This window comes from Fusarium redolens (assembly GCF_020744475.1).
Source record: "Fusarium redolens strain MPI-CAGE-AT-0023 chromosome Unknown BKA55scaffold_5, whole genome shotgun sequence".
In the NCBI taxonomy this organism is placed as follows: Eukaryota; Fungi; Ascomycota; class Sordariomycetes; order Hypocreales; family Nectriaceae; genus Fusarium; species Fusarium redolens.
Genome location: NW_025763668.1, coordinates 2,498,711 through 2,512,031, shown reverse-complemented (window position 1 = coordinate 2,512,031; position 13,321 = coordinate 2,498,711). Strand labels below are relative to the sequence as shown.

The following is a 13,321-nucleotide window of genomic DNA, read 5'->3' as shown; positions in this document are numbered from 1 at the left end:
GGCTCTTGGCTCCTGCCGTCTCACTCCAGTCTTGCTTGCCCCAACGAATTGAGCTTATTTCAGCCTTGTCAACACCAAACACTCCAAACTTGTCTTCCAATCACTTTTCTTTTCTGTCATCCAACTCATTTCACTTCACATATTTAAGTTTTCGCGATCTTTCCTGGGACCCTAGGACTCTTTGAACTCTATCCTGATACAAATACCACCCTCCCGTCACTTCGCATACCACTAATAATTTCCCATCTTCCTTATCTTGTTTCTACCCATCGTTCTCAGGCCCCGCCAGCGCGGACATCTATCATCATGAGTTCGCGTCCACGTCGCTCAGCGGCCACCAAGGCCAACGAAGTCATTTCTGTTCATGCCAGATGGGCTGACTCTCCAGAAAGAAGCGAAAGAAGCATGTCGTCACGACGATCTGGTCGCGCCTCAGGCGTGTCCGTCTCCCGAGATGATGCCTCATCACCAGGTGGCGATCGTCATTTGAGTTTGACCGTCAAACTTCCTTCCAACAAACTACGACAGGCTACACGCGGGGAGCGTGGCTTTGAAGGTGGAGAAATTGTATCTGGAAAGCGAAATCGAGGAGCTAAGAAAAGTTATGTGGTTGACTCAAGCCCCGACGAAGATGAAGAAGAGGAAGAGGAGGCAGAGATTGAGGTGGAGGAAGATGATGACGATGAGATGGATGTTGATGCTGAGGGTGAGGAGGACGCTGAGGGAGACATCGACATGGATCTAGCTCCCCCGACCATCACTGTTTCCAAACCAGCCCGGTCGAGGCCAGCGCCTCGAGCATCGGCTGCTAAGGTCATTCAGGATGATGACGATGACGATGATGATCTCAGTGACCCCGCTGATAGCGACGCTGGAGACGAGACCATGGGTTTTGGTGATGAGACCATGGCTGACGATGGCGATGAGGACGCTGAAGGCGAGGAGATTGAAGTCGCTGGCCAAGAAGGAGATGAGGATGATGAAGAGGAAGAGGATGAGGAAGAGGATGAAGGTGAAGGAGGCGATGACGACGACGAAGATGACGAGGATGGTAACCCAGACGAATCTATCGATCTCACCAAGATGACAAAGCGGCAACGAGCTCGATTCGAAGATGACAACGCACATCAGTATATGAAGCTGTCAGATGGTGAGTTTACTACTTATGCCTACATGGGCAATACTAATCGATGCTCGCAGAGGTACAAGCGAAGAAGGTTTTTACAGCTGAAGAATTGTCCATGCGTCGACAAGAGATGGCTCGACGACGCCGCAACTTGAGTGAAAAGCGAAATGAGGAAGTGAAGGTAAGATTAAAATTGAATTTAACAAAAAACGGGAATGAGTCCTGACACTAGATTACAGATGGAGACGATCAACAAACTTCTCAAGAAGCAAGCCCCCAAGATCAACCGCAAAGCTGCAGCTGCCGGTGCAGGCGGCGGTTCGGAAGACTCGAACAAGCCTGATCCTGTCTTCATTCGTTGGGTCAGCAACAAAAATGGCGTTCGGGTGGCAGTAACAGAAGAGATGCTTGATAGCCCGGCCGGTCAGGTGTTCAAGCCTGCATCTGAAATGGCACCGGGTAAGATGGTCCAGGAAGTTGCTTAAGAGGGCGTTGATCATATGTTTATTGAATACCAACCTCCGGGTAGTTCGATGCATTTTGGGCACCCAGGCAGGTCACAATGCAGTTGGTTTGTTTGAAATGGCGAATCCTGAAAACAAGAAGAAATCAAAGGGAATCGTAAGGTGGTTTTTCATTTGTCTTGGGTGTACGGATACATATAGATAATATTACTTGGCTTTGGGCCAGTCATCCAACCCCACTAATATTCCTGCAACCACTCTATGTAAATTGATACAGCTCGACAAGGATATGCAAGCTCTTCTTGACGTGCGCTGATGACGGCCACGGGTAGTCAGTGGGGGCTGAGCTGTAGGTTGCTTGTGAATGCCGTCTCTAATTCTGCCAGCCGCTGACACTGTACCACAGAACCATGACGCACAATGCCGTAAACTCGTGATAATTCTAACAAATGATCACTTGCAGTTGTTTCATCAATTTCAGGAGATACCGTACGCTTGCGAGTTCCCTCTACGAAGAGTTGTGCTGTCTTTGCCGCGGTTACAGTGTCGCCGTTGGATACAATGAAATGCACACAATACGATAGGTAGCAACGATTTAGCATGCGAAGCGCTCAGCAACTCAGGCCCACTTTGAAGGAGCTAGGGCCACCTCGTACAGCTCTATTGAGCGCAGGAACAATAGTTGAAAGCGTTGCCGTTGGCCGACAATATCAAAGGGCCGATAACTGAGAGCGGATGTAAGTGCCGGTACAATGAGGAGCAACTCAACACCATTGAGTCGAGATACTTGCAGATTATTTTATCTATTGACAGCAACGAGTTGAATGATCTCTTGTCAAGAGGTGAAAGGAGTAGTTTGGTCATTGTGCTTTGACATGTAGTGATATCTCGTAGTATAAAACCCTATATGCCCACGATTCAACAACACCAAGACCATCAACTTCACGATACTCAGTCAACAGCATGAGCACGATGTCTCAACATCAAGGGGAACATGATTCTCAACAAGTACCTATCTCAGCGGCTTGGAGAGCGCCCGGAAATGTCTACAAGTGTTAACAGCTGCCGGTCTGGCCAAACGCCATCATGTCGGTCCTTGACAGCCCTTGACGGCCGTTTGCACTGCCAACTCCACCACTCTATTCAAACATGCAAGCACTTTAGTAGCGCCGAGCTTCGGACTCGAATAGATAGAAAAGTTTCCACTTCCAACTTGCTCTCCTCCTCTTCTTTCTCTCCTCACCATCGTCAGATTTCGTGCACACAGCTTCATAGCAACTTCCAACAATCTGATATCAGCTTCATTTCTACACTCTTCGCCTTCGTTTATCGAGTCTTGTTTCTTCTCGTGAGAATACACAGACCTGAAAGACTTTGAGCGTCGTGGAGACTCAACCAGCTCTCTTTGCAGCAACCTCCATCTTCTCTACTCTTTACACACCACTTCATCCATCGAGATACCCTCCTCACTCTACATACTTCTTGAGTCTTTTCTGCTTAGCAGTCTTGATTATTTTATCCCTGCGTCAGCTTTCAGCTACTTTACACTTGTCGACTTAGCTCCACGATCCAAGATCGCTCAAAGCATCTTCACAACCAGCAGCATTTTCGCGATATACTTCTCCATCTTGAAGCAGCGATATCTATCATGTCTTCTCGTCAACCCAACATGGCCAATATGGCCCAGGGAAATACCCAGCAGCGAGCTGCTCGTCAGGTAAGTCATCATCTCTCCGCATATGATACACATGTGCACACAAAATGAGATGAAAAACGACTAACATTTTTCACAGCAGCAGAACCAGAGCCACAACCAGATGACTGGTGGTTTCGCTTCTCCTTCTGAGAATGCAAACAACAACACCAACTCTGGCAGCCCCATGGTGGTTGGAACTCATCACTTCAACCCTCAGCGGGCCCAAAACTCCTCTTCTGCTCCCGACATGACCTCGGGCAACTCCAGCTTTGAGAGCTTCACTCAGACTCAGACCCCCTTCATGCCCACCAACCAGAATCAGTTCCTTGGCGACATGCAGAACTCTGTCATGGGCGATGCTCAGATGTCTTCCATGGACGACCCGAGCATGCAGCCTCTTTTCTTTCCTACTCCACCCACGGGAAATGTTCAGACTCCCCTCATGAGCAACACACAAGCTTCTGCCATGAGCAACTCTCAGGGTTTCGCTCAGCACATGTCTAGTCTTCGCGCCAATGCTCCCTCCTTCACTCCCGGTCAGAACAGCCCTATGCCTCAGCAGGGTGGTGCCCTCATGGCCAACATGCAATCCAACATGACTCCTCAAATGCGCGCGCACATGCAGCAGATGGAGATGCGAATCAAGAAGCAAGAAGCTATCATTAACAGCATGATGATGCGACAGTCTGGGTCTTCTGCCCAGTCCAGCTCTCAACACGGACCAGCCCTTCAGATGCAGCAAACCCTTCAGACGCAGCAGCGAATGCAACAGCGAAACCAGACTCCTACCACTCAGGTTCCTAGCCCTCGAGCTTCTACTCCTGGAACACCTGCTACTCAAGTTTCTGCTACCCAGTCTCGTCCTGTACCGTCCTCTGTTGCCCAGAATCCTATTGTACAGTTCCTTGCTGTTCAATCTCCTATCACTGATACCTCTACAAATGAGTCTGTAGCTACCCGGTCTCCTGCTGCTGAGTCTCCAACTACTGAGATCTCTGGTTCTCAGGCCCTGAATGCCAACCCACGCTCCATGTCGTCTGGCCGAGATTCTCTTGTGCCTCAGAGGAACAGCACCTTGGGTAGAGTCTCGAGAGTGATGAAACCTGCCTCCCTCGTTATGAACCCTCGTGCACGTCTTCTACCCCAGGATGTCAGACCTCATGCCCCTCTTCCTCCTCAACACAGCCTCGGAGACTTCCTTGTTAATGAAAGTCTGGAGGTCGTCATCCCTGACTTATTTCCTGAGCAGCCATCAACTGTCCAAACTTCTCCTACTGAGGACTCTTCAGATGATGAGCCTTCTACTCCGGCTTCTTCTAATGGCTTTGCATCCATCGAGGATTCGTCCAAGGAGTCCGTCTATGCCCCTGGTCTCTTTGCTCCTCCTCGCACTGATGGACCCAAGAAGCTTACTCCAAAGGAAAAGAAGATTCGCAAGGCCGAGGACAACGGCGAGCGAATCTTCCCCAGCCAGCGCCGCGTCGTTCGCATCGATCCTGAAGATCCCCGATTGGTTCACGATGAAAGTGGTGTGCTTATCACACCCGAGGGTGATGACTACAACAGTAAGTTTTGATTCTCGCTTCATTCTTCCTGTTCTTGCTATTGTTGTGAATCACCGATACTGACCATGCTTGATAGTCTACTACCTCCCCGGACCCAAGAAGCTCGACGCCGATGAGCTCAACAGAATGGTGGCAGAGTTTCGAGCTGAGAAGGCTGCGATCGATGCAGCTGTCAAGAATGGCGAGTCGATCGAGAACTTCAAGTCTACAAAGAGGACGAGGAAGTCCAAGGTTCCCAAGAAGCCAAGCACTCCCAGGAAGGCTAGAGTCCCCAAGCCCCCATCCGAGAAGATCGTCAACAAGAAGCGACGTAAGCGCACTACTACTACTTCTACTACTCCTGTCGCTGGCGATGCTCAACTTACCACTACTCTCGGCACTCAACCTACTCTGAACAACGGTTTCATCGCTCAAGCTTCCAACGACCCCTTCACTATCCAAACTAACACTGTCCTCCCTGCGCAATTTGCTGACGGCAACGCATTCAATCAGCAGCCTTCGATGAGCTTCTTCCCTCCTCAAGTTACTCTTGACAGTGACTTGACCACCCAGCCATCCACTACTGGCATCACTCAACCACCTACCACTGGCGGTTACTTGACTCCTCAATTCACTCAGGACAGCAGCTTCACTTCTCAAACTACCAACGATCAACTCATGGCCGACCTACTTAGCGACGACTTCACTTCTCAACCTTTCAACTCCTCCTCCGATATCATCCTCCAGCCCACTGAGGACTTTACCATCACCAACGACCAAAGCTTTGAGATTCCTGCTGACCTCGATCCCATGTTTGTTGACGCTAGGAATACCCCTTACGAGGACTTACCCCTCGATACTGAGTCTTTTGCTCAAACTACCTCCTCACAATCTGCCTCTTCCCAGTCCCCATTGACTCCCGTCTCTGATTCTGGCGCTGCCAAAACCCTTGATTTCGATCTTTCTGCTGTTGCCGCATGGGTTCATGCTCCTCATGATGACCATTCTGAGGATGCTTCTGCTGTCACCTCTCAAGACCAGCCAGCTCAGATTGAAGCCAATGCTTCCATGCCTTCTATTGTCGACCCCCCTCTTTCTGCCCTCGTTCAAGACATTTCCGCCGATACCTCTCAACCTGACCTGTCGTTCGGAGACAAGGACACTTGGTCTGTGCCGTTTGACGAAATCTCCATGTTTCCCCAAGACGATGAACAAGGCACCCAGCTGCGCAAGGTCTCCAACGAGCTCGACCGACCTCTCCCAGAGCAGACTAATATTACGGCCTTTGTTGCTGACGTCCCCAACCCATACAACCGAGACCTGGACGCTGAGCGTGTTCGTCTCATTGAGCGATTCCGTGCTGGTGGTGAGTTGAACTACACAGATCGCAGTGTTCTTATGCTTATTGCGGGAATAGACCCTTCTATCGACGTCGATGCTGTAAACAGACAGACTGCGGGAGTGACCGAAGGCATGCCCCCAGCTGATATCCCGGCCTTTTCGGATGATGTCCCTCCAAACATCTTTGCCAGTCTTGAAGACCTCCCTGAAAACAACATTCGGGACCCTAACGCTTCTAATGGTAACAACACCACTATGTTCCCTGTTGCTGGTTGTTCAGACTTCAACCCTTCTGACGCTACTACATCCGCACCTGCTACTGGACCTGCCTCAACCGTCAACCCATCCCAGCAACCCAACACAACCTGGCCTCTTGCCGCACCTAATGTGAGCCTTGCAGATATGCCCTATTCTCCCGTCGTGGCACCTCAAGAGACTCAAGAGCTCCCTCTGCATCCTCCCCAAGGCCCCGAGTTCCACCCCCGAGACCCTTACAACAACCTGTTTGGTGATATGGACGATGTCTTCAACCCCGACTAGCAGTCACAGGGCCCAGACAACGCCACTAATGGAGCTTCCGAGGGAGTATTGCTGAACCCTGACGTACTGAACCAGACAGCCACCACTACTGCCCCTACTGCCACTGCCACTACTGCCACTGCCACTACCAATAACACCAAGAATGGAAACAACAAGCGCAAGGCGGGTGAGGATACCAGTGCCGCACCCAAGAAGAAGGCTCGCACCAAGAAGGCCCCTGTCCCGCAACTCGCGTTGCCCCAGTGTGAGCTTCGCTTTGGTCCTGGCGCGCAGCAGTGAAGTACAAAGCTATAAGAAGAGAGCGAGGACGATGGGAATGATGTTGCTTGAGGTGGAGATGAAGGATGAAGGATGAAGGATGAAGAATGAATAGATGATCAACTAGGGGTAGGGCCTAATGATGAAGAAGGATATTTGGCTCGTGGTTTAGATGGTGCTTCTTTTGAGACATAGAAAAATATAAGATACCAAAAAAACGGACATAAAACAAAAGGCCCCAAGCTCTTGTTGACTCTTGATATCGCGATATGACATGATCTCTCGTAGTGAAGCCCTTTACAGTTTGGTTGGTGGTGATGCTAAGCATGGTGTTTAGATGAGCACTCTCAACCCACCAATCTCTTGCGAGGCAGAACATCTGTTATTACATTACTTATCCATATCAGAGTCGAAAGCCTTTCGCATTCACTCCTTTGTGTACCTATAAGCATGACAGACTCTTGCATGTATTTCAATATTTCAATTTACAACGGGTATCAAGCCAGCGATCAACAGCGTTTGTGTTGTTGTTACTGAAAGACCACATGTATGAACTCGGGCTTAGACTTTTGTTGAGGACAGATGAAATAATACAGATGGAACGTGTTTACAAACTTGCATCGTCAAAGAAAGGAACGGGCATGCCTGCCTTAGACAGTGAAATGGCCCATGGTTGTTGGCTGATAGTCAGCAACCGCGATAGGCGACTATTTAAATGGCGATGGTGTGACTATTGCATTTACCTGCATATCTTTTTAACGGCGTCTACGTCACTTGAAGTTACCTTACATTAAGGTAACCGGGGTGTGAAGTTAAAGTTGAGTGAGAAACGATGAACGAGCTATGAGAGTTAAAGTGGAAATGAGGAGATGGAGATACAAATTGCCGCTAGAGTATTCTTTGTTCTCGAGTTTCTTGTTTTCTTGAGTTGTATCTGTATGGTATGATTGCTGATATCTGATGTGTAAGGTAGGCAGGTGACTGTCGTGATGTGTCCACGTGCATCAACAGTCCAGGGCATCGAGTGTCAAGTTGGGCGGCTGACACTTGTCAACCAATGAGAAAGATCAATTGACCGCTCCAGCTTTTCCAACTTCAGGCCTGATTGCCCCGTGGCTGGTGATTCCTCATCCCCCGCTATTCCCCAGTTGTAGCCTGAAAGTTTGTCTCCATTCGCTAAAGGTACTTGGGTCGAGCTGTAAGCGAATATCCATCGATCGCGAGGGGGAGTTTATCCAGAGTCACACGACATTTGATCCACTGCCTCTTCTTCACATGCAAAAAAGCAAGACAGAATAATACGAAAATGGCCAAAGGTGATGGATGGATGCATCGTTTACCCGTCGGAAACAAGCGCGAACCGAACCCTCCCGTTTATTTTAGGTATCAATAAATTTCTGTACGTTCCCGTGTTTGGACAAGGATCATTAGATCCCACCTCTAGCCAAAAAGGGCTCTTCCAATTGCAACCCAAGCAAGTCAGTCCGGTAGAGGAGATTCGAGCTGTCGCACAGGCTCACTCACAGGCTCTGGCGCTGAATTTTAGGGGACTGGGGAGGGTCTAGGGTGAGTGTTTTGAGGGTGGAGCACGGTACCTCAGGTTTGCTGTCAAAATTTGTCGCACAAACCTCACCTCACTCAGTCACTGCACACTCGAACAGAAGCTGCTGCCGCCGCCAACCACCATATTTTTTCCCACATTCCGAGTGCACGCACGTTGCGCCTGTGCCTCGGAAATATCAGAATCTAACATTTGACTTGTGTGAGGTATTTCTTGGCTGCTGCAACGAGAAGCACTTGACTCGTCTCGATACCTTTCAGTACTAGGCCAGACCACCCGTAAACTGGTCCAGAACGAGAGCCAGAGCCAGAACCAGAACCAGAACCGGTAGCAGAACCTTGAGGCCCCCAAAAGCCAAAAACTCTGTTAATCGTTCCAGTTCTGGACTTGGACCCTTGCCGACCACTACCTACAGTACAGTACTGACAGCAACTGAGACCTGTCCTCCTTCAGCCTTCCTCTTCAGTCATGCCACCTTCTCCGCTTAAAACGCCTGGCTCTGGCGCTGGTAGTGAACAAGCATCTTTCGTCGGCTCCGACCGTCATCAGTCGCCTACAACTGTAGCTCTTACAGATTCATCGAATGTCGATATCGGCAGTGGTAAGTTGATCACTTTCTTTGTCTGCTTATCGTATTTTCTTCTGTTCTCGGCCAACACCGTCTTCTATTCTCGGGCAGCACACAAACTCAAAACCTAACCCGCCAACCTTACCCCATCTTTTCACTCGTCTCGCTCGCTCATCAGTCCATGCAAGTGTCAAGGCTGCACAAGTGATCACCGCTAGATTGAATTGTCCAGAGCCTGGAGATGCAGGGACTAGGACCTCCAAAGTATCCAAGCTTTTGATGCATCAGACAACCCAGTCCTTGATTCTGAAATCTGGGTTTTTAGACATTCACTGGAGTTGTCAGACAGCCACAGGTCTAATTCTCGTCTCCTTTTCACTCTGTTTATCTCTGCCTCTTCATCTGTCTCAAGTCAATTACTGCCAATTCCTTTCCTGTCTTGTCTCGTCTCACATTGCATTACATCGCAGATCCACTCCGCGCTACCACTGCGGCTCTAGTTTCTGGGGATCCGCTGCCGATCATGTCCGAGTGAGCCAAGCAAGTCTTTTGCCTCCCTCTCTCCTGTTACAGCTCGTCAATTGGATCTCGTCTTTCCTCTTTTTTCAGCCTTGGCTTCGATCATAAATTGCAGGGCCTTGGCTCTTCAAGTCCCTGTTGTTTTCTGTTCCTGTTCCCCGCGTTACATGCCTCCCTAAGCGACAACACATCGTCATATAAGGAGACACATTCTCTTCAATCGGACAAGGAGCCGCAGAGTGTCAGTCGCATCGAGAACAACTCGGAGCATCGCTGGTACTCAAAAATGACCCATGCGAGCCCTGTCAATAGCGCTTTACCTTAACCTGATCTTCCAACGCCACCTCCGCTCAAACGATACCACCACCTGCCTCCATATAAACCATCCCCTTTGGCGCCCCCGGATTGCGCTGTACCACGTCCACACACACAAACACACACACACACACATCCGCCCATCTTTCCTTCAGAATTGTTGGCTGCTGTTTTTTTTCGCCTTTGTTAAACTTTGTCTTGTCAAACTTTGCATTTTGCCTGTTAAGGAGGATCGCCTAATAACATAATCCAGTCGCAAAGACAAGTGATCCAGATCAAGGACAAGAACGCGAACAACAGAGTCGACAACAATCACCAACTCGAGATATCACATCATCCTCCCCAACCAACGTCCACCCCCTACTTCAGGTCGCATCCGCTCCCCCACATTCTCGCTCGACAATTGCCGCCACCGATACTACACCCATTACCACAACTCCAATTACTGAGTCACCCGCATTGCCATTGGGCTCTTCAAAGCAATCGCCAACAAACACTGCTCAACTTGCCTCAAGGGCCACCGAAGCCCGGGCAAGCACTTCTGCAAACATGATATTCTCAGATATTTACAAGAGTCCGCGATCACCCATCGCTAAGCTTCGTCACCACTCGGTCCAGTTACCAACACCGCTGTCAACCAATACCCCAGATTGGTACGGTGAGGAACATGCAGACCTTCTCAGCAAGGACAAGGTGAAGCAGAAGGAAGCTGTGAAGAGGTATCTCGAAGCCAAAGTAAAAAATGATTGGGAATTCCCATGGCCTTCTCGCGTTGTCGAGCCCCCACTAGTTGAAGGTGACGTCGCTGTTGTCGACACTACATCTGAATCACCTGATGCGATTGAGGCTGTCACCAGTCTCGATGTCACAGAACCGACAAAGTCAATTCAAGATGAGACTCGCGAAGATGATGGGTACCAAGTAGATGACCCCGAGTCATCGGATGATGAAGACGGCAGCGATGCTGAGTCCACCTACAGTACTGTCTCTGAAGATTTAGTCAACTATCGCACACGTCTAGAATGGGCATCAGACCTTTCCGACGATGAAGATGAGCCTGGCCCTTCACGATCACCATTCCGCTTTGACAACCCCAACAATGTGGGCTCCACTATCCAAGCTGCGGTCCAGGGCAAGCGCGCCAAGCGAAGGAGAGCAGTTCGCAAGGAAATGGAATGGAACGAGGGACTCGCCTGTTTCGAAGCGCGGCGAAATGCATGGACGGGCGCACGAACTGTTCGAGTTCGGGCCAAGCCTGCATCGCCCCCTGCTGTGTCACCACTATCTCCCCGTCGATTCTTCTTCCGTCGCTCCATGTCAACGTCTCCTCCTGGCTCGACAATCGCGTCTACTTTACCACCGCAAGTTAGTGATGCTTCAGACAATTCGTCACTTGCGAGAAGCGACGAGCTTCGCAATGCTCGATCTAAAGACACCACACCGTCAACACCTCCCGACAGCCGAAATTATCCTGTCGAGGTCCTGCTTCCTCTTCCGCCGCCTCTCCTACCTCCCAATAACCCTCTGCGTGCATCTATCACACCTTCTGTCTATCTCAGTCTCTACGACAAGGTCATCATTCACAGCCTTCAGCCCTCGTGCCCTATCAATTTGTCCGATATGCTCCGAGCTTGCGTTACTGGCTGGAAGCGAGATGGCGAGTGGCCTCCGCGACCGACCATGGCTCCCGCTCCTGTCGCCAAGAAGAAGAAGCCTAAGAAGCCTTCAAACCCCTCAGAGAACACGGGCAGTACTGTACGCCGCATGAGCTTTGGTCTGCTGGGTCGCGACAAGGACGACTCGACAGGTGGTAAAGGCATTCGCCGCAGCCTCGTTAGAGCTCTTGGTATTGGGGAAGGGACAGAGACTCCTAATTGAGGCTATCTCGTTACGAATTCATGATTATGATTAAAACCCGGAGGATTATCATTACGATTGACGCATGGCGCTTATATATGGGCTCTCGCTTTCTGGCTCGGTATACCATGTAGGGAAGGGAAACGTGTTATGTATTCTGGTCTACTTCTCTTTATTTTATGTTTTCTGGCATGACCTGGTCATGCTGGTATGGGGAGTTTTTGGGCATGGGTTTGTCTCCATATAGGAGTCTCTTGGAGCAGCTGAGAGGAAGCATGCATTTTGATACCTCTTGGTCCCAGCATTGCGACCATGCTAATTTACTTTGCTATAACTATATTTTTTCACCTGGCATTGCTTTTCCCCTGTTGCTCACTGAGTTTAGTGATGGTAACGTTGTCTTGGTGCTCTCGTGATGTAATAGACTGGGATGATTTAGGGTTGACGCCATAGTTCGTTGTAAGAGTATCACGTGCCCTTAGAATTGAGTTTTGATTGTCTTGACAGAGTTTCGACGGAATCTCTGTAGACTGTCACTGTAAGACCTAAGATAACGGCTCGTTCCGTAAGTGTCATGTGAGGTACGCACCCTGTCGATCGCACATCATCGGGACAGATGCAGATATATTGACTTTGAAGTGCCGGGGAAGCCTTTTGCCTACGTATTGAGGTTATCCCGACAAGTATTGTTTTGCAAAGCACATGTACCAAAAAGACAGTGGAGGCTGAAGATGCTGATGTGATGGGCTGATGTTGTTGGACTGTTCTGGACTGGAACTTGAATGTCAAAACTTGATCTTTTGATGATAGGATCGACTGAAAACGAGGTACTACGATCGCCTCAGGTTTAGGCAAAGGCGGATCTTCCTTCTGGTCTCTTCAGTTCGTGCAGTTTCTAGTGGCTTTCGACCCTGTCACGGAAATGTCGAAAGAGTTTCAACGTGCCCGGCAAATTTCAGCCCATCCAAGGATGTAACACTGCAAAGATAGTAGCTTTCAAACATTCAGCGAAGCTTGGGATCAGGCTGAAACAAACAAAAACACATTATTGCCGAGTATTTATGTGAAAAGAATAGCAACGAGCGAGACTTCTATGTCCACCCAAGAGTAAGTTTATTGGTGGGGACCATAGTTGTGACAAGACGGCCCCCAGCATGTCTCTCCTAAGTCTGGTCCCTGTCACGGTACGAGCTTGCTGCGGGAATTGTACAGAACCTATCTCACAGTGTTCGATGTCTGATAGGTAACAGCATTTCTTCCTAGGGCCATATCTATCATTCTCTTCAGCTGCCTCAAGACTGACATGTGTAGGTCTCAACCATACTGATATGTCGACTCAACAGGTATTCAATAAGGCTGAGTGGTGAATATGTTTCTGTTCAACACGAACGTGAACACTGTGTCAGCTTGAAGTCTGCGTCTTTCTTTGAGGTTTCGGCTGCTTTGGCATTTCCTTACTCCTTTATCAAAGATCATGTAGTTATTTCAAACTTAACCACACACACTGTAAGTTTCAGTGATGGCCCGTTATG

The 13,321-nt window shown here is 49.4% G+C and overlaps 3 protein-coding genes across 3 annotated transcripts; all 3 read left to right on the top strand.

The window, feature by feature from the left end:
• Nucleotides 1–306: 306 nt before the first annotated feature.
• Nucleotides 307–1,611, top strand: BKA55DRAFT_688039 (PAPA-1-like conserved region-domain-containing protein; the record flags this gene model as incomplete). Its single annotated transcript, XM_046199160.1, has 3 exons — nucleotides 307–1,150; nucleotides 1,201–1,307; nucleotides 1,366–1,611. The coding sequence occupies 3 exons, from the start codon at nucleotides 307–309 to the stop codon at nucleotides 1,609–1,611; spliced, it is 1,197 nt and encodes a 398-aa protein (XP_046052458.1).
• A 1,627-nt stretch (nucleotides 1,612–3,238) lies between these two features.
• On the top strand, nucleotides 3,239–6,990 carry BKA55DRAFT_537436 (uncharacterized protein; the record flags this gene model as incomplete). The annotated part of the gene is made up of 4 exons (XM_046189915.1): nucleotides 3,239–3,307; nucleotides 3,384–4,851; nucleotides 4,928–6,558; nucleotides 6,712–6,990. 4 exons carry the CDS (start codon nucleotides 3,239–3,241, stop codon nucleotides 6,988–6,990), a joined length of 3,447 nt encoding a protein of 1,148 aa, XP_046052457.1.
• Nucleotides 6,991–8,590: 1,600 nt separating this feature from the next.
• BKA55DRAFT_639987 (uncharacterized protein) lies at nucleotides 8,591–12,238 on the top strand. The gene is made up of 2 exons (XM_046197116.1): nucleotides 8,591–9,131; nucleotides 10,186–12,238. The coding sequence occupies exons 1-2, from the start codon at nucleotides 8,999–9,001 to the stop codon at nucleotides 11,808–11,810; spliced, it is 1,758 nt and encodes a 585-aa protein (XP_046052456.1). The 5' UTR covers nucleotides 8,591–8,998; the 3' UTR covers nucleotides 11,811–12,238.
• The last annotated feature ends 1,083 nt before the right edge of the window (nucleotides 12,239–13,321 follow it).

Excerpts from the sequence above, each read along its gene's own strand:
- BKA55DRAFT_639987 (XM_046197116.1), top strand. The coding sequence starts at position 8,999 with ATGCCACCTTCTCCGCTTAAAACGCCTGGCTCTGGCGCTGGTAGTGAA. Across the intron at positions 9,132-10,185 it reads GAATGTCGATATCGGCAGTG|TCGCAAAGACAAGTGATCCA; the intron begins GTAAGTTGATCA and ends AACATAATCCAG.